At 45.0% G+C, this 21,222-nt stretch overlaps 1 protein-coding gene across 1 annotated transcript in view; it reads right to left on the bottom strand.

Moving 5' to 3' along the window:
• Nucleotides 1-21,222, bottom strand: part of SPON1 (spondin 1) — a 256,283-nt gene that overhangs the window by 149,800 nt on the left and 85,261 nt on the right. Inside the window, exon 4 of the mRNA XM_032359337.1 lies at nucleotides 1,732-1,805. Within this exon, the coding sequence (XP_032215228.1) occupies nucleotides 1,732-1,805 (74 nt within the window). The remainder of the gene's footprint in view (nucleotides 1-1,731; nucleotides 1,806-21,222) is intronic.

Below are 21,222 nucleotides of genomic sequence, written 5' to 3'. Positions count from 1 at the left end.
AACAAGACTGTCCTCTGCATGACAAACTAACAAAACCAGACTGCAGGGGCTGTGCTTAGTCATCTGTGAGTATAGACCTAGAGGCGGTTTATATAAACCTGTGACCCAGAGCGCTCTGACCCCAACTCAAGGGACCTGGACGTCATCTCATGGGGACAGGGCAGGAAGTGGACCGTACTTCGGGAACAAAGAGCCTCATCAGTCAAGATGTTCAGTACTTGCAAAAAGGCTGCGTGAACTTGTAGGCATTTAACGACAAAAAGGAAAACCCCCCAAAGCCATGTGTGGTCATGTCCACCTAGAAGCTGACCAGGGACCTGGCGCCCAGATTCTAGCTCTCTGGCCTTTCTGACAGGGACAACCTTAATGGAGGGCATCTCATTCTCTCCCTCTGCTCTTCTCTTGTTTTCCAAGTCATCTTCCACATTGGACCTCGTTTCTGCTCTCACTCATCCAGAGGGAGCTATGCTTTGGCACAATGTCTTGAAATGTAGTCCCTTTGAGAGGAAGGCAGTGGTTAAGAGTGCTGGCTCCTAGGTCCAAACCCTGTCCCTGACCACTAGCTGTATGATGCTAAGTGAGCTTTTAAAACTTTCTGTTTTACAGACGCCTTGTCTATAAAATAAGGATGATCTAACAGTTTTCACCCTATAGAGCTGCTGTGCAAAGCACATGAGCAAGGCACGTGAAGTGCTTAGAATAGTGCCTGGCATACAGCAGCCTGCGAAAAATATTAGCTATTATTATTATTATTTTTCCCAGAAGACCTTTATAAACCTTTCTTTTTCTTAGTAGCTTATGATTTGCTAGAATTGGAGAAGATTTTTTTTCTCTCAAATTGCTAACTGCTCTAAATGCAAATAAAAATTCTGCAAAAATGAATAGAAATTAGACAGTTAAGATATATAATTGTAGAACATTTTCTATTTTTATTTAGTTATCTAATGACTTGTAAACACATTCAGATGTTTAAGGTCTGAATTTTTTATGATAGATTAATAAACAAGCTTTCGGGTACAGATAATAATAGCTAACACACACACACACATATTTACTATGTGCCAAGGAGGTGCTGTACTATTTTATATATATATTAAGTCACATCGCTGGGAAGAGCAGAGGGAGGATTCAAACCCAGGCTGGATCTGAATCCCAGCCTCTTCTTTGACCTGCCAGTCTACTTGATCTCCATGAGTTTTGTTAGAATGCCTTCAGCCCAAGGAGAGGGCTTCAATAAGCTTGCAAATCTAAGGGCCATGTCTTTGAACGTGGAAAATTCATAAGGTCAGTGACCCCTTGGCAGTCCCACCTCCCACCCGTCTTTCTTGGGTAAAATCCCCCCATGTTGCCCAGCTGCCGCACAAGTTCTGCTGGCGATTATTCTGGAAAACCACTACAGACATCTTAAAGGTACACAATTGTGCATTTCTTAATTAAGTCCTGTGAATTATTCCAAGGAACCTCTCTAGAATCATCACTGTTTCACAAAAATAAGAAGACGACACCAATGTAAGGTACATTATCTCTTCCCCAGAGAATCAAGCTGAGTAATTAATAGCTTACGGTGGATCCAATTATCCACTGCACAGCCAGATTAAAAATCAGCACTACGGGAGGAGGTAGAACCTGGAGAAGTTCAGAACGTCCGTCATGTAAGTCCTGCCGTTGCATGGTCTGGCAGAATGAAGCCCCTTCTGTTTCTCTGGCCCCTCCCCCACCTGCAGTCCTTACCTTGTTCACAAAGCTTCTTGGTCAGAGAGCCCTCATCTTGGAAATAAATGATGCGTTTCTGTACGATGCTGGCCCTGTTGGGAAAGAAGACATGAGTGCTGTGGTGAGGAGAGCAGGTTCGAGGGACGTCGGATCCTGGCCTGGCCACCTATGGCTGTGTGGCTTTGGGCAAGTCACGCCCCCACTCTGTGCTTCAGTTTGATCGTTGGAAAGCTGGCATTCATAATAATGCATAGCTCATGGGATTGCTCTGAGAATTAAATTTTTAAAAAAGGATGTCAAGAGCATAGCACTTACTTAGAAACCACTCAATAAATATTAGTTGTTGTGCTGCTGGTGGTGGGGCTAATAGTATTGTTAAGGTAAGAAAGGGAAGTAATGGCATTTTCAGCAACTTTTCTCAATGGCTCATTTTATTCTAGTTTTGTATCAAATGACTGAAACCATTTATAGACCCACCAAATTCAAATCAGAAAAGCATGTCAAGTCCTCTTCCGGAAGGGGAAAAAGAGAATTTAAAAATCTATTTTGATTTGTTCTGAAAATGTCATTCTCTATCTTTCCTGAAAGTCTAGACGAAACTGTCTCCTACATTCTGAACAAAGACAATTTCAGCTGTTGTATCTCTCTCTTAAACATGTCAAACACAGGATCTTAGGATCTGGAAAGAATATTTGGAGGTTGAAAATTACTTCTGGCCAGCACATATTTTCTCCTTCATCTCGGAGTGCACAGACAGTCTCCTTCTCCTTTGACCCACTCTGCTGTGTATTTTCAGCTGGCTTTGCAGACGTTGAACCCTGAAACCCAGCGTTCCTGCATGTGAAGTCTACAACACTTAACAATGAAACAGTACCAGTGGATTTTGAGCCCTTCCTATTGATTATCTTCAGCAACGTCACTCAATCAAAAGGTAATTTTTACTTTGATAGGCCCTATTTCACAGAGAAAGGGATCACTTGGCTCCATTACAGCTAAGCACACTAAAGGAGGATTGGGGTCACATGATCCGCCCGGTGTCACATGACAGCAGACCCAGTCAGGGGCCCATTGCACGGCTCTACAGAATATAGATGTGGCTTTCTTGATGGTGTGGGCCTAGGCCAAGATTACTTTCCAAAGAAACATCTACTCTAAACCCAGTCTTGCACAAAAGAATAAAATTCAGACTACCCTACAGATGTCTTTTATAGTCTCTTCTTACCCAAGAGAGATGAGATGTTGAAATAAATGAATGAAATATGCTTCTTGTTTCCGCAAAGCTACTTTGATCATGGATCCATTCTGTTGACCATAAGCAGAAAGTTTCCTCAGGCCAAGAAAACCCTCTTGAGAACACTCATCCCAAAGCCAAATTACAAAGCCTTTTGTTAGTCAGAGCATCCCATTATCTACCACTTCCTGAGTGTAGCCCACCAGGAAGTGCCTCAGGGACCCCTGCGGAAGGTGAGGAGGGGGACTTGTGGGAAGTAGCCCAGGCTTGGCATTCTCGGTTCAACTAAAGGCTTCACCCTCTTACCTATCAAAGTGGTCTCCTCCCCCATTTGTCTTCTTGTTGTATTTATTGGTATATTTTCAACCAACAGCTGTTGGAGGCCTGATTGGTGGCCACACACTGGCCAGGGACACCATTATGTACAAGTCAGATGGGGCCGCTTCCCATTCTCAAAATCAACAGCATACTGGGCAGAAAGCACCAAACAGCTAAATCCACAGCTAATCATATAACATGACTGTGATTAAGTGCTAAACAGACGTTCCCAGGGTGTGGGAGAGTATACCACAGGGGGTCCTGACCAAGCCAGGGAAGACTCCCCCAAGACAAGAAGGCTCCGACTGGAAGGAAAAGGTACTTACTAGGGCAAGTAGGAGGGAGAAACAAAGGAGAGGACCTCCTTTAAAGATCTTCGGGGTGGGAGGGTCATGGCTCACTGCAGAACTGACCCATGGTTAGGTCAGGAAGGGGGTGTGAGAAGAGTGGGGGAGGTGCGCAGGGCTAACTCTCCCTGAATCTGCAGGGAGATGGTATTTTATACCAAGCTTGATAAGACCTCTTTAATAAATGCATCCGAAGATGTGAGATAATCAGATTTGCTCCTTTACAGAGAGAACCTGGGGGGTACCTAGGTGGATGAGTCAGTTAAGCGTCTGCCTTCAGCTCAGGTCCTGATCCCAGGGTCTCGGAATAGAGCCCCACATCCGGGTCCTCTGCTCAGCAGAGAGTCTGCTTCTCCTTCTCCCTCTGATCATTCCCCTGACTTGTGCTCTCTCTTTTTCAAATAAATACATAAAATCTTAGGAAAAAAATAAAAAGAGCCCTTGGGGGGTGCCTTCGTGGCTTAGTCTATTAAGTATCCACCTCTTAATTGTGGCTCAGGTCATGATCTCAGGGGTGTGAGATCAGGCTCTATGATGGGCGTGAAGCTCGCTTAAAATTCTCTTTCTCCCTCTGCCCTTCCCCACCTCTTCCCCTCTCTTTAAAAAAAAAAAAAAGTTAAAAAAAAATAAAATAATAAAAACAAAAAAGTAAAATAAATAAATAAATAAAAAGAGCATTTGGGCCATAGAGTAAAAATGAGTTGGTAGGTGGTTGCAGTGTAGAGTTCTCAGGCAAATTAAATTCTATTTCAACAAAATTCATTTGGGACGCCTGGCTGGCTCAGTCAGCTGTGTGTTGGACACTTGATCTCAGCTCAGGTCTTGATCTCAGGTTCTTGAGTTCAAGCCTTTCGTTGGGCCCAGCGTGGAGCCTACTTAAAACAGAACCAAACGACATTCTCTTGCTAAAATGGTTTGAAAATCCCCGATCTATAGGATAAAATACAAAATTACCATTGTATTCAAAGGTTTTCATAAAATTTCTCCCCAATGCCCCTCTGACTTCATTTGTCCTCATTTTGTGCCATGCTCCCTGGCGTGAATCTAGAGTTTGAGAAGTTCATTCCCCTTATCTGAACACGGCTTCCACTCTACTGGGCCCTGACTGGTGCTATTTCCTCTCCCAGAATCTCCCCACATCTGCCTTTGTTAGCATCTGTAAATACTCTGAATTTTCTTCCTCTTGCTTTGAACAAGAGAACAATGGCAAAGCATATGATCATGCTTAGAAAAATTAAATCACCCCAAATTTTCAAAAGTATAATTATAAAAATGTGGGGAGCCAGAGAGAAAAAATTTCTTCTAAGATGTATTTCCTCTAAGATGTTTTCGTTTCCCTCATGTCTTGTTTTATGAAGTCTATGATGATTTATTCTTTCTTTTTATAATAGTTCTAATTTCTGGGCCCTTCCTGTGTGCCAGCCACCATATCAGGGAGGCCCTTTAGACATAAATATTATGTATAATATATTTGTAACATGTATAATTGTATATATGTAATATGTATTATATGTATAAATATCATAAATACATATACATTGCCTTATATATCTTATATTTTACATATATTACATCTTCTTAAATTCCTTCCTCATCCCAAACTCTTGGGTTAGATGCATTTTTTGAATTCGGAGTTTTTCAGATATTAGAATGTTAAGATGATAATATACTATTAACATCCCCATAATCAAACCCATCCATATTCCATAGCAAAATGTAAGAATATTCATAAAAAGCCAGTAAATAAAAACTTTAAATAGCTTCCTGTCAGTTTAGGTCAACTTCAGCAAACCTGTTAAAGTGCTCTTATTTTTAGAAGGATTAAGATGAAGGTTTGCAGTTTATTTTCCCCTTTACCGGTGATGATGACCAAGAGGCAGGGGGGCAAGGAGCACGTTCAAGATTTTAAGGTTTCCCCTGTCTACCTCCAAAGCTCATGAGCTGCCTCACATGATTTTAAGGGATTAAAGATCACATATAAAAAGTATAACTGGCATGTGAGGTAAGTGCTATTATGAAATGTAACCTCAAATTGATTTCCCTTGGATCCATTTAGCATCTCATGGAACCCACTGTGAAGAACTGCGGCTCTGGTGGGGCTCGCTGGAGCCTGGGTTGTGACCCCCAGAGTTCTTCATGAAGACTGAGCATATATTTTCATGCCCATGCTCGGCCAAAGCTCTGGTCATGGCCTTTGGATTCCAAACTGTGAGGATCAAATGCGGGATAGGAGTCTTTTTCTGACCTGACTTCATCTTTATCTAATCCCTCCTGAGCACTCTGTCCAAGCCATACCCTCTATTTGCCTTCACAATCTCTGCCCCTGGGACTCTGTCCATGGGACTCCTGTCCTCTTCTGTGACTCCTCAACACACTTATGAGAATAACACACACACACTCACACACACAAACACACACACACAGTTCAGTTACCCAGAACTCGTACTCACTAGGACTGGTTTCTCGGCTGTTTGCTCTTCCTGTGAGCCACAGACTCTTGGGTTTATCCCACACGGCATTTAATAATCTGCACTATAGCTGCCTATTTATTTTTCTATCTCCTGGGCTAGTTTCTAAGCTTCTCAAGAGGAGGAACTGTATCTTCCTTATTTCTGTTGATGTTAGTATTGTTGAAGTACAGGGATTCAAGGAGAAGGGACAGTGTTTCGGGAAAGGAGAGGACTTGAGGTTGAGTGGTCTGGTGGGCATGATGGTGGCCAATCTAGTCGACCTTAGACATAGGGACCTGTAACTCAGGATGGCTGTGAGGGGCCGGGGGGCAGAGGCATATGGGTCACCGGGGTAGAAGTAAGAGGTGAAGCTTCCAAAGCAGCTGATGTCACCCGGAGCAAGTGTGCAGAGTGAGAAGAGAGGCTGAACCCAGAACTCTGGAGAAGACCAATATTCACCTGTGGATATGCTGGTAGAGACCAAGATTTGGTACGCTTGGTTGCAGAAGAGGTTTCTTTTTATTCCTCATCCGGTCAACTCTTGAGAAAATTTATATTCTGAAAAAATGCATTTCATTTGGAGTCTGTTCCCATCAAAAGTATAAAACTCAGCTGAGATTTATAAATCATATTATAGTTCAGGAAAATAATAGCTTTACAAGATGAGAAAGCTGTTAGTAAGAATTCCCTTAGCATTTCAAAATGACAAATTTCTCCCATTCTGTGTTGCAATTTGGCAGTCCTGTTGCATAGCATTTATACGCTGAGACGCTGAATGCTCTCTTATCATGAGAGAGCATGTTAAGGAAATCTAAATTAAATTTCTCAGTATGTTAGCTTCTCAAACTTTGGAATATTGAGGTTCTAAATAACTTACTAATCATTTCCATAAGTTTCTTTTAAACCTCAAGTGGTAGAACATTTCTAGAAACACCATCCTGGATCTCTTAGACGTTTGACCCTTTTCTGTCTGCAGGTTTATTCATTTGATATTATTTCTCCTTGGGGGAATTTTCCTGTTGGATAAAGTCAGAGCTTGCGAAGTTGTGGATATGTTGTCTCAGCTAGGCATTCCTTGGACCCCTGCTCTCACCAAAAAGGGACAGGGAGACATTAGAAACTGAAGGACTTGGGAGAAATCAGGCCAGGAAATGACTTCAAAATTCACATGAATCCTCAGGGGCTGGGTCACCGGTGTATAGGGATAATTCATGTAATGTCCCTAATACATGGGTGTCGCATGTCGTAAATAGACACTATGCGGTAGCCATTAACCTTACTTTTTGTTAAACCATTGTCTCTTAGCAAGTACCGTTTACTTAGTAAACGGTAGCTATTATTATACATTGGGTCTGTCTCCTTGGCTTATGGAGAGAGAAATGAGGGTGCTAGCTCAGTCAGCTGCTTCAGGCAGAGATACTGAAGGGCCAAAATGAAGCTCAGGTTTGTGGCCTCCAGACTAAGGTTGCCAACCCTCTTCCCAAGTCCAGTAACATCTCTGCTACTGAACATTTCTTGGGGTGCTTTAAAAACTTTGTCTATGATCTCAGGGATGTTTTCTCTTGGAAGCAGTCAAGTTTATAACCAGTGACATCACTTCCTTCTACCAGTGAAAGAACACCTCTGTGGGAGCACCCAGAAACAAAATATTAGAGTCATAATAGCGGTAATACCATCCAGGGCTGAGGCCCTCTGCCTTATTTTACTTCATGTGGATGCCAAGTACTAACCTGCCCGTGGTCTCATGTTAAACAACAAATATTTAGAGAGATTGGGTGCATTCTGTGACCCAAACTCCTCCCAATTATTTATATGGCTTTAGGTGGAGGTCAGGACACGAAGCAATGTCCAGGAGTTAATAGGCCCCCTGACATGCCATCATAATGTGCTCACGGGAGAAGAAAAGTGAAAGCTTATCTGCAGGGCCCTGTACGATGATCACGGGATTTCTCAAGCTCCTGATTCACATCACTGGACGTAGTTACTTCTACAAAGTCTCAGTTTCAATTTTAACAAAAACTGGGCAAGTACTATTTTTAAACACAGTTTATTTCTTCTCAGAATGACCCCCGCGACCCTGGGGATAACGAGCTTTTCATGGTTCCATTTTTCTCTTATTATTGTCCCAATTTCTGACTTAATCTTTATCACATAGCTTGTCAATACTATTACTCCCAGCACTTTGCATTTTACCTGCCCCAGATCCAATGGGAAATTAACAATGAGGAATTGATTTGCATAAGAGAGAAGGAAGAAGAAAAGAATAAAACTGGATTGTCTTAAAAGAGCTATTTTAGATAGGAGAGGCATTCAAACCAGACAGGCCTTCATTTACTTGTGTTTTGATTATCAGAGGAGGTGCCAGAGAGCTGTGTGAGGAAGGAGAGGTACACAGACAAATAAGGTCTAGTGTGACATCAAAGAGTCAACGGCCTGTGAGGGAGGGAGAGATGCGTCATCTGCCTAATCGGAATCCAGCATAACGAGCACCGGCGTCTACTCAGTACCCACTGGTTCCGTCTTCCATGATTTCCCAACCCTGATCTTTGGAACTGGATAAGCCCGTCATGACAGTCCCGTCCTCACCGTCCCGGACTTCCTTGCAGCTGGGGAACGGGAACATGCGCCCCACACACGGCTTCAGTATCAGAAGGGGAGGTTTGCAGGATGGCGGGGAGACCATCTGAGAACGTTTTGTTTTGCAGATGAAAAAAAATATCAATGACCTATCTTTCCTGTCCTGTTTTTCTCTAGCCTTGACTACCAACACAATGTGTGAAACAAAGCAGCCATTCTGTGACCATGAGGGAAAGGCCAAGGAGAAAAGCAGAGACACTGGCCCTGACGTTGTTTAGCTACAGAACTCACCTGAGCAGTCAAGGTCTGGCCTTTGTGTTATAACAGAAACAAACCAAAAAACCCATCTCTTTGTTGACATTGTCATTAGTCAAGTTTCTTTGAGCGCTGCTCTCAAAAGCACACCTCACTGATAGAAAGAGGTTTGTACGAACAAACCACTGTGGGAGCACAGGAGACGGGGGTTCAAAAGGGAGAGGGAGGGAGAGCCTGTTGTGCTGACCCTAGGTACTGGGCCAGGAGATGGCACCGGGGAGCCACTGGAGGATGCTGGCTGAAGTGGGGGCGGAGATGCTTTGATCCCAAGAGTCTTGGAGAAAGATGCTTTGGATTTGGTGGGTGGGAAGTCATTCTGTCCCTTGCTGGGACTTTCGATGGGACACCAGGGCAGAGGCCTGTTCACAGTGACTCGGAAGAGAGCAGGCAGGCCTGCCGGTACGAGCTAGTGTGAAGAGCAATGTGCTGGAAGGGAAGCAGGGTGGGTGGGAGTCTGACAGGGGTTTGACGCAGGAGAGTGAAATTTTTTTTTTTTTTCTCTGAAGGAGACTTTTACATGCCTGTGAGCTGTGACTGAAGAAACAGCGGGATCCCTTAGGGGAATCTGTTAGATCACTGCCTGGAAATTTGTCATCTGTTGGAAAAATCTTAAATAAACGCACATGAACAAAATAAATAGACTGCAGGATGCACTTCCCAGGTGCTAGAGATCTGACAGGCAGGCAGTTATGGATAGTGAACGGGACCATTTCTTATTTTCTAGAATTGTTTTAACCGAACTATCAATATTTTTTTAGCATCTTTTGACCCTTCATGGATCCCTCCCTCTGGCTTAAACGATCTGTGGCATTTCTTCACCTTGCAAAGAGATATAACGTACATCTGATTGTTGAGCTTGGGGTGAAGGCACTATGTCATGATACACCTTTAGGCCAACAATCTCTTAAGATTACAAGAGCCTAGGGTTTGATGTCCCTGCAAATTCCTTTTTTTTTTTTTTTTCTTTTTCCCCAGTCAGCTTTAGCAAGCTACTCAGATTTTCGTAACATGACTACTGGTACTTGGGGTGTGACCAGTGGCACAACCGACAGTTGGGTTCGCTGCTTCTCTGATACCGCTGAAACCATGATTCTGCTGGATAATGTCTCATCCAGCCACGCTGCTGGTCAGTGCCTGCCTCACTTTCCCTCCATCGTCTTTACATCTGCAAACCCTCAGCGGACTGTGAGCTCCTCCAGCCCTGAAACTGCCTGTCTTCTTCATCGCTGCCTGCCTGGAAACTAGCAGACGATCTGGCGGAGGCTCTTTGAACCCGGGACTCTTAATCTGGGGGTCTACAGACAGGTCTCAGGATGATGAAATTTTGTGTGATGTGCACAAGTGCAGAGGTCTGGGGAGGAGTTCATGGTCTTCCTCTGCTTCTCAAAAGGGTTCCTGGCCTTGAAAATCTTCAGAACCACTATTAGGTCTAAAATGAAGGATAGCAGATATGTGAAATCACATGACTGTCATTGCATTTAATAAAATCTCCAACTAAGATATAGGATTTGTTTTTTCTAAAGATAAAGGTTAAGTTTTTATTCCAATCACCCAAGCCTTCAACTGCTCGTGCTCTCTCTCTCTCTCTAGACTATGCTCTGATTCTATACAGAACCTGCTTCGGCTGGATAACAAGAGACAGAAGAGCAACATCGCTCCTGGCATTTCTGGTGTGCCTTGTGGGCCTTGCTGCTCTGGACAGGGCATGGCTGTCCCCAGCCTCTCCACTCCAGGAAATGCTGCCACACACAAAGGTGCTCCCGGCTGGCACATACAAGTTATCACCTTCCCCAGTCGGACCCGCTCCGCGTGGCCTCCGCTGCCTCCCCTTTCTGCGGGCTCCCGCAAGCCATGGCTGGCAGCACTGTTCTCGCAAATGTAAGGAAACCGTTCAGGGGACACAGCAAGGTCCTCACGCACAGGCCACCTGCCATCCTTCCTGTTCCTCCCAGAGTCTCCCTGTCATGCGGGGCTTTCTGCTGTGGAAACTGGACAGCAGCAGATCTGTGTGTTGGGGGAGTCTCCTTCCTCTAGGCTGGGCTGGGGACTGCGGTGTTGGGGCTGGGTGTGGTGATGATGGTTCTTAGCTAGGAATTCATGCCCATGAATGGGTTTCAGAAGATTCCTGAGTCCCTGAAAAAAACTGCAAAACAGTTTTGGGGAGAGATTCTATAAGCAGCATTGCTCTAAAGTTCAGAGTCATGGTTTTCACGCCAGTTAGCCCCCACAGGAGGCCCACCTCCCTCCCCGTCCAATGAAAGACATGCCCGGAGGAGTCAAGGAAAGGCTTCCCGGACAATTATGGTGGTGACCTCCTAATGCATCGTCTCTCCTTGCCGACCCATCAAATTCACTTACACTTTGCCAGGGGATGAACCGTCACCTCCAGCACATGACCACTTCCTCTCGCCGACTCTAAGGCAGAGTGGCACCATGGTCCTAAGATGTCATCTCCCACCTCCGCCCTGCCCCACTCCACCCTAGCATGGGGTCTGGCACACAGCAGGCCTTTCTACACAAAGGTACCTCTCTCCCTTACAGATCATGGTCCAAACTCTGGGATAAATGTCCACATTCCTGAACACCAGGATGCCAGCTGCCTTCCAGGTCTGAGCCACACACCCCTTGACCCCCACTGAGCCCGAGTCTTCCCAACTACCTACCTGAACTCAGCCCTGCCTTGTCACTGGGTACAGAATGTGTGACACACACCCCCTCCTGGCTTCTGCCCCCGCTACTTGATAAGCCAAGAATGCACTCCCCCACCCCCATCTGTCACCATCTCACCGCTGCCCCCAGAGTCTCATTGACCGCGACTGTCGGCAGCAACCTCCTCTGGGTTTCTAGAACAGCATGGATCTTTCTCGTTCATTTGGCATTCAGACACCGGACACTCGATGTCTGCTTCGACTTTAATGTCTTGTCCTACCATTTAACTTATTGTGTATTTATGTTTTGTTCTTCAGACGGAATTCTGAGGTTTTTCAGGGAAGGGACTTTTTGTAAACACTGGCCCCTCTAGCCTAGGACATAGTGCCTTCTGAATAAAAAGCGCCGAAGGCATGTCAATGTGATATGTTTTCACATTACTGACTATACCCGTAAGTCAACTCTTTTATATTCAACACAACGTGTTGCGTGTCTACCATATGTCCACGATCTGGCAAGAAGCGTAAGGTCCTTTGTGTTAGCAGTGCCGCCCAGAGTGCTGGGTGAACAGCAAACAGTGACTGGTCTGAGTCACGAAACATTTCCCACTGCATAAAGCCTAGTTAAGTCTGCTTCGCTTTGTTCAAGCCAGGCTGTTTGGCCGATGACAGCCATTGTTCGCCAAAGGAACCATTCGGGTTGAATTCAAAATCCCTTCACAACATTGGGCACCGGCAGAATGATGATACTTCTGCCAGGAGGATGTTAAACCCGGAACAGGGCTTTCTTTATGGCAAAACCATTGCTGATTGCACTATGCACGCCACGTTGCTCATTCTTTGAGTTGACTCTTTGGAAAAAGACACCCATAGGCCTTACATTTTTGACTTACTCCAGACTTGTCCCAGGTTTCTTCTTTTCAACATCTACAGCCCTCTCCGAGCATCTGGCCTCATTCTTATGTCATATGAGCTCATTAGCCTTATGCCATGGTCACACGGGACCCCCCCAGAGCTCCAGAGCAAAGACATGAGAACACAAGTTGGCCACAAAATCTGGGCATGATCTGTCCTATTTTCTACCCTTTCTCCTAGAGAATACTTTCGAGATAAGTTAAGACAGGAAGGGAAAGAAGGAGGGAGGGAAGGAGGAAAGAGAGCAAGAAAGAGAAAGCAGGTGAGCCAAGAGCTCTATTTTTCTGAAAAATAATGTGGAAGAGGAGTAATGAGACCTCATTTTAATGCAGAGAAGAATGCAAGTGACACATTTTCTTTGGAAAATATATGGTAAATTAAGGACACTTTCACTAACTCCTGACAGAGGGTAGTTAAGAGTGAGCCTCTTATCCACATTAAACAAGGTACTGCCAATCTTTTTCTCCTCAACTAGGCAAGGAATAAGTTAAAACCCAACAAATCAATGAAAATATCTCTGGCAAAGGTGAACGTGTAACCACATTTACATGTTGTGTATCTTGGAGAGATAAGGATGTTTAGCTCGAGAGCATGTGTCCCTGGGAAATGCTTAGAACCTTCACCGAGTACGGACAGAAGTCACAGCGAGGATGGAGAGGAAGAGAGGGAGGAAGGCTTCAGTTTCCCCAGCTCTAGAAGGGAACAAGAGTAAAACCAGAGGGTGGCCACCTCCAGGGGGCAGCACAACACAGGTCCTGGAAGCTGGACCCTCAACCGCATGGTGAACCCATGGAACTTTTTCCAGGGTCTCTTCCCTGGGGCACTACTTTGTTTTGTGTTTGCAAGTGGTTGAGTTCGTGCCATCTGGATTGGAATGCACATTTCCCTATTTTTCTGAATGGCTCCATGTCAATGACGTTTCTGATACAAAGTAAGATACATTTCAAGAAAAGGAAGGAGCAGAATCCTTATCCTAGGATATTTCGTAATGACCTTGCAGTGAAGGACACTTTGTACTCTCTTTAATCCCACAGCATCCAAATGCATCGACATACATAGTGTTCCTTTGGACTGACGTCCTTGGTTCGGAAAATCTGAAATTCAACTTCCTGCTGACTTGGATTCTTATCTGTTCGAGCTGTCCCGGAGAGGACCGGCCGTCCCCACAGCCAGAGGTCTCAATGCCACTGACCGGCCCGGTTTGGGAAGATATTGCACTGGATTTTCAGTAGAAAGAGCTAATAGATCCTGGCTTTCCATGTGTCTAGTACCCTCCTTAGGAAGGCCAAGCCAGTTGTTTGACTGATACACTGTTCTGATTCGTGTAACATATTTTGGGAAAACCAACTGGCTGTAACTGACTGGGGATCAATACACAGATCAAAGGTGGCCGCAGAGAAGCTGGCAACTTCTGAGCTGTTTTCCTGCTAACTCTGCCCAGTAGGAGTTCTGCATACTGAATGGTGCAAACTGGCCTCCTTGAGTTGTCCTTCGGAGGTTTAAAAAAAAAAAAAAAGTCAGACAAATCAAAAGAAGATGGGTCACTGACACAGGCAATGGACTCTTCTGCTCCTTTCTGGAGCCCATGGCATTATCCCATCATGATCCAGTACAGCCGTAGCCAATGTGCTGATGGGACTTGCCATGCTGTCCCATATGCCCGTGCAGGAGTGTGAGAAGTTTCCAGCCCTAAAGGTCAGCTGTGCCTGACAAATCCTACCTACAAGCCAGCAGTGAGCAGCATTTCCATGTGGATCCCGTTGGGCTCTTTCGGTTGTTGTTGTCAGGGCTTATCAGCATAAAAACGAAGTTGTTTTGACTCACCACTGTCTCTCTGCTATCAGAAAACTGTTATTAGGAAAATCGCATTAATTAGCAGCAGCTGAGGGGAGGTACGGCTCTTCGGAGCTGCAGCTGCAAGTCTCTTGCTGCCTGACTGTTGCCTAAATTTTAACAATTAACAGAATAAATAGTCTCTGAATGTATTGAATCATGTTAATTTTGTTTTCCTCTATTTGTATTACTGTTTAGGAGGGGTAGTTAATCTGCACTAAATACTCTGATGCCATTAGCATCTTTGAAGCTTATCCTCAGCTCTGCTCTTCCTCTCTGGTTTCCTGGGAGTGACGTTTAATGATAATTTTTTAAACTTCATTTAAATGTCACTTAAGATAGACCCCCAATATGCCCCAAAGTTTGGCATATTAGCTAAAATATTGGATGAAATGAAAAATCTTCTTTTTTGAGTGGGCTCCACACCCAGCGCGGAGCTCGATGCGGGGCTTGAACTCATGATTCTAAGATCAAGACCTGAGAGTGAGAGTCGGATGATGAACAGACTGAACCATCCAGGCTCCCCTAAAAATTTTATATTATGGCCATGTTGGGTAACCGATCTGGATGGATGGATAGACAGAAGGAAGGAAGGATAAATGGAAATAATGATAAACAGAATAATGGACAGTTTTTAAACCCTGTAAATTCTAATCCCAGGTAGTTCATTACTTTTTTTTTTTTATAATCACCATGAAATCAGAATGATAAAGACATGGTATAAGAGAAAGACCTTTCTAGTCAGATTTGGTCCTGGATTTACCTCTGCAGAGTGTCAGATGATTTGCAGCTATGTGTCAGTATTTCTCCCCTACAAATTTGGGTTCATATCCACTTTTGTGAGCATTAATGAACTAAACCCCTATGGAAAGTACCTATGCCAAATCTTCTTTTCTTCTTTCAACTTTTTTTTTTTTTAAGAGGTTATTTATTTATTTGACAGAGAGAGATCACAAGTAGGCAGAGAGGCAGGCAAAGAGAGAGGGGGAAGCAGGCTCCCCACTGAGCAGAGAGCCCGATGTGGGGCTCCATCCCAGAATCCTGAGATCATGACCTGAGCTAAAGGCAGAGGCTTTAGCCCACTGGGCCACCCAGGCACCCCTCTTCTTTCAACTTGAAACCTCATGTTGCTATTTAACTTATCATGTATTTATGTGTTTTCTACTCCACTAAAGAGTTAATTAAACCCTTATGAAGTAGGGACTTTCTCTTGCTCATCTCGGTACCCACCCCCAGGGCACCGCCCAGTAGCTGGGGCTCCCCCGGATGCTCATACAGTTCACCAGCGTTCGTCTGAGGCCTTGGCCTTGACGGCTAACATCTACTGAGTGCTTACCATGTGCCAGCACCCTGTAGTAAGGATTTCATATACTTCAAGGGTTCTCAGTGTTAAATAACAAATAGTCAACTGAATAAATTTTAAAGATCTAATGGGCTTTATTAATGGATTCATGAAACAGGCAGAATCCCATCTACCTACCATGTAGAGGAGAGCTCCAAAGGGCTACAGAAAGACAGATTTTTAAGGGCAGGGCAAGGAAGTAAAAAAACAAAACAAAACAAAAAACACAGAAAAACAGATTGTTTCAGGTGCGGTCACCTTCCTTTGGGGATAAAGGGGGTTTCATAGTTGAATTACTTTATCTTCCTTTGGGGGATAAAAAGGGCCCATGGAACTGATTACCTTAATGTGATGACCAGAAAATCCTTGAGAGACTCATTAAAAGTTATATTCTTTGGGGGCAGCTGGGTGGTCAGTTGGTTGTCTGAGTGTCTGACTCTTGATTTCAGCTCAGATCATGACCTCAGGGTAATGGGGTTGAGCCCCGGGTCAAGCTCCGTGCTGGGTGTGGAGCCTGCTTAAGAGTCTCTGTCTTCCTGTCCCTCTGCCCCTACCCTCCCTAAAAAAAATAATAAAATGAAATAGTTATATTCCGTGAGGGGTGTAACTGCAGTTAGGTTAGGTATTAAATCTTGGTTTACTGACTTGAAGTCTTAACCTAAGTGACACCATTTTGGGCCTGAGAATTTCTTGTTAACGTCAGCCCTGGTTACTCATTAAAATATATGGAGGAGTTTCTAAAACATGCCGACACCCTGATTCCACCCTAGACCAAGGAGATCAGAATTTCCAGAGGTGGGGCCAGAACACTAGTGAGTTTAGAAGTTGCTCTGGTGGTTCTAATGTGCAGCCCAAGTTGAAAAATCACTGGCATAGATGGTCCTGTTTAATTCTCCCGTCAATGAGTTAAGTACGATCATAACCGATGAAAAAAAGCCGAGGCACGGAGGGACCAAGCATCTTGACCAGGTTCACGTTACTCTTTTTTTTTTTTTTTTTTTAAGATTTTATTTATTTGACAGACAGAGATCAGAAGTAGGCAGAGAGGCAGGCAGAGAGAGAGGAGGAAGCAGGCTCTCTGCCAAGCAGAGAGCCTGATGCGGGGCTCCATCCCAGGACCCTGAGATCACGACCCAAGCCGAAGGCAGAGGCTTTAACCCACTGAGCCACCCAGGTGCCCCACAGTTCACATTACTCTTAATCAGGGAAGCAGGATTAGGAACCTAATGAGGCTGGCTCTACAAACCACAGCTTTCTTCACGGGGCTCTCCCGACTCCCAGGCAATAAGGAAATCCCGAGCTAAAACCCCTGGCAAAGAGGGTCTATGTAGATGTCCCCAGCATTCTACAGTGACTTTGGTCATCATAAAAGAAAAGGAGCAAAAGCCCAGCAAATCCTTTCTGTTTTAAAAGTGGTACCTCTCGCAGTACCTCTCTGAGCCTTAATTCCCCGTGATGGTATGCAGTCAAGTTTGCAGGAGTACTGGGCAGGTGGTCTATAGACTGCAGACTGTAGACCCACTTAAAGAACATAAAGGGGTATTTCCCATGCCTTAGTTTCTCATCTCCATCTTAGAGGGAGGAAAACCAGCTCAGACCTGGAAGAGCCAACACTCAACCCTTGACCTGACGGACCCAGACCCCATCTGTGAGGAGCAAACTCCCTAATGAGACATTGCAATCAGTCAAGAACCGTCTTGCAAAATGGGATTAGCGATGGAATCTGTGGTGATGGCCAGAGAAATCAGGCTCTCTGTAAAAACCAATGTTTTACAAATGGATGTAATAGTGGCTGCTGGGGGCCAGGGGTGGGGCGCAGGGTGGTGGTGGTAGTGGAGCTTACTCTTCCCTCCCACACCTCCCTTGTTCCCAGGCGATCTCTGTCTCATTCTGGCTTTGTTCTAGGGGCTGAAGTGAAGATGGAAACATAGGCTTGTTTCAGAGAGAACCTGGCACTTCTGGTTCTCAGACGATATTCGTGTGCCAGTCCCTCAGCCTTGTTCCCTCTTCATCCCTCCCCATACCTAGCACAAGCCCGGCACACAGTAAATGCTCACTAAATGTTTGTCAGGATGAATAAATGAGTCCTGTGGCGGAGGGTAGGGCATGGAGAAAGACACAGCGCCCTCCCTTCCTGCTGAGGCCAAGGGCCACCTACAGCACCACAAGGCAAGGGGCCTTGAACACCTTTGCCTTCGCCTTGATCCAGCTTGGTGCCCTGTTTCTCCCCTCGTGACCGCCTTTCCCACCGAGGGCCCTTTGGACCTGACCCTCAGGCTTTCTTCTGTGATTTGACCCTTTGTTTCCTTCCACCACCATGAGCTGCCTCAGCTCCGGAACCCCCCAGGGTCCAGCCATCGCCAGGTCCAGCCCAGGCTCTGGGCTTGCCTGGGGCCACAGAAGGTCTCATAGGACTGCTGACAGTGTGGGCAGGGGAGGCCAGGAGCCCGTGAGAGGGGAGTGACTCCAGTGGGTAAGATGTACGGACCACCGCAGTTCCCAAGCATCTCCCTCATTTGTCCCTACCATTCAAGAACTAGCTACAAAAGACAATTCTTTAAAAAAAAATTTTTTTTCATTACACATTATATATATAATGTATTAGTAGCCCCAGGGGTACAGGTCTGTGAATCGCCAGGTTTACACTTCATAGCACTCACCATACATAGCACATACCTTCCCCAATGTCCATAACCCAACCACCCAACAATCCTTTTTATAGACAACTAGTAATCCACATGGGAACTCAGCCTCATCAACAATCTACTCATACACTGTGGCCGAACAAAAGCTTGGGCTGTGGAGTTGGGCTATCTGGGGTTCAAATCCCAGCTCTACTGCTTACGATGTTGGACTTGATGTGCCTCAGTTTCCTCTCCATAAAATGGGACAATACTCCCTTTGTCATAAGAAGGTATGTCGGCACATATTTTATTGATTATTTCTGTTATTAAAAATTTAAAGCATGAGCAGACACTTCTCCAAAGAAGACATACAAATGGCTAACAGACACATGAAAAACTGTTCATCATCATTAGCCACCAGGGAAATTCAAATCAAAACCACATTGAGATACCGCCTTACATCAGTTAGAATGGCCAAAATTAACATGACAGTGAACAACAAGTGTTGGCGAGGATGTGGAGAAAGGGGAACCCTCTTCCACTGTTGGTGGGAACGCAAGCTGGGGCTGTCACTTTGGAGAACAGTGTGGAGATTCCTTAAGAAATTAAAAATAGAGCTTCCCTATGACTCTTCAATTGCACTACTGGGTATTTACCCCAAAGATACAGATATACTGAAAAGAAGGGTCATCTGTACCCCAATGTTTATAGCGGCAATGGTCACAATCACCAAACTGTGGAAAGAGCCAAGATGCCCTTCAGACGAATGGATGAAGATAAGGTCCATATATACTATGGAGTATTATGCCTCCATCAGAAAGGATGAATATCCAACTTCTGTATCAACATGGACGGGATTGAAGATTATGCTGAGTGAAATAAGTCAAGCAGAGAGAGTCAGTTATCATATGGTTTCACTTACTTGTAGAACTTAAGGAATAACATGGAGGACATTAGGAGAAGGAAAGGAAAAGTGAGTTGGGGGAAATTGGAGAAGGAGACGAACCATGAGAGACTGTGGACTCTTGAGGGTTTTAGGGGGGAAGGGGATGGGAAGTGGGGTGAGCCTGGTGGTGGGTATCAAAGGGGGGCACGTACTGCATGGAGCACCGTGTGTGGTGCATAAACAATGAATCGTGGAACACTGAAAAAATAATGTTTGGTAAAATAAAAATAAAAATTTAGAGCAATACCCAGTTGAATGTTCCAAGGATGAATGTATTGGTGAAGGAAAGAGAGAGAAGGGAACAAAATCAATTGAGCACCATCTTTGCACCCTCTCCCCCCTCAACCTGGCCCTCTTTCTTTTTTTTTTTTTTTTTAATTTGATCACAAGTAGGCAGAGAGGCAGGCAGAGAGAGAGGAGGAAGCAGGCTCCCCGCTGAGCAGAGAGCTCAATGCGGGGCTCGATCCCAGGACCCTGGGATCATGACCTGAGCTGAAGGCAGAGGCTTAATCCACTGAGCCACCCAGGCGCCCCCCTGGCCCTCTTTCTTGTTCTACCAGTTGGATCCACATGAGGGTTCTCAAACATTCCTTGCTCTCTCTGGGCTAGCAACAATCCTACACTCTGTCTCCTCCCTCTCTCTCCCATCTTGCCTTGTTGTCTGTCAGGTTACCAGCTGTGCTCCCTGGACCTTCTGTACCACCCCAGACTCGGCTGGGTGCCCACTCACCCCAGTCCTGCACTCTTCCCCGTGTGGCTCCTTCTCCACCATATAGCCCTCTTCCTCCTACTGTTCCCAAAGCCATGCCCTCGTGTTGGGCATGGTGCCTAGTACAGACCTATGGTGCCATGGAAGGAATCAAGGAACAGATTAACTTAGCCTGGAGGTCAGGCCTGGCGAGTCCTTGCCTATATTCTTGATTGATCCCCAGCATGTTCTCATCCACATCTTAGCCCAGCCTTCTGAGAGGTGGAAACCAGGAAGAAAAGGGAAAAATCTAGAAGGAAAGATACAAATGCAGCTCTTCCCTTTTCCCTTTCTACCCCACCACCCCCTGCCTTTGCACTGGGCCTGTTTAATTCAAAACCACTTCAACCTTAAAGAAAACTTACAAGAATAGCACAAAGAACTTGTTATCCCCTGAAGCATCTGCAAGCAGGTGGTTGAATGATGTCCAATTGCCTTAAGTACTTTTTTGTGTATTTCCTGCAAACAAAGGTCTTCTCCTGTGTAACCACACACAGCCACCAGACACAGGAAATTAACATCAATACACCCAACCCTCAAACCCTATTCCAGTTCTGACTTAAATTGTCCCTTTATTGCCAAAAGATCTAGTTTAGAATCACAGCATGTACTTAGATTTTATGACTAGGATGGTTCCTCAGTCTTTCCTTGACTTTTATGACTTTGAAACTTTCTGAAGATTACGTGTCAGGTAATTCTATGAAATGATTGAGCTTGTCTGATGCTTCCTCAGGATTAGATTCAGGTTATGGGTCTTCCTTGGGAATATCATAGACGTGACGCTATGTTCTTCTCATTGCATCCTATCAGGGGGCTTGCAATTTAAACTTAGATTTGTCCCATCACTGGTGTCTGCCAGAAGTTCCTGTTCCTCATTATCCATTTGGGGGGCAGAGACTTGGGGATGATATGAGCATCTCGTTCCTTATCAACCTTTCCAAATTTCTTTGTTGGTTTGTTTACTCATTCATTCATTGAAGTGGCACGTGTATTGACTTGTGTCAGACAGCCCCGGCTCTCCATTTTATTGAATGGGCCGCGACCCATGACGTTACTCTTACCACTCTGTGGGAACCGACAGCCCTTGCCTGTTTGTACTTGGTCTTCCTCCTGATGTTAGATTTTAAAGTTTTTCTTTTCCCTGGTCTTGAGGGTTGAAATTTAACATGACTATTTTGTTTTATGTGGTTTTTAATAGCACTTCATATTCTGTAT

The sequence above is a fragment of the Mustela erminea genome, chromosome 9 (assembly GCF_009829155.1).
Source record: "Mustela erminea isolate mMusErm1 chromosome 9, mMusErm1.Pri, whole genome shotgun sequence".
NCBI lineage: Eukaryota > Metazoa > Chordata > Mammalia > Carnivora > Mustelidae > Mustela > Mustela erminea.
Note: the sequence above shows the minus strand (reverse complement) of the source record. Positions and strands in the feature narration are given on the sequence as shown.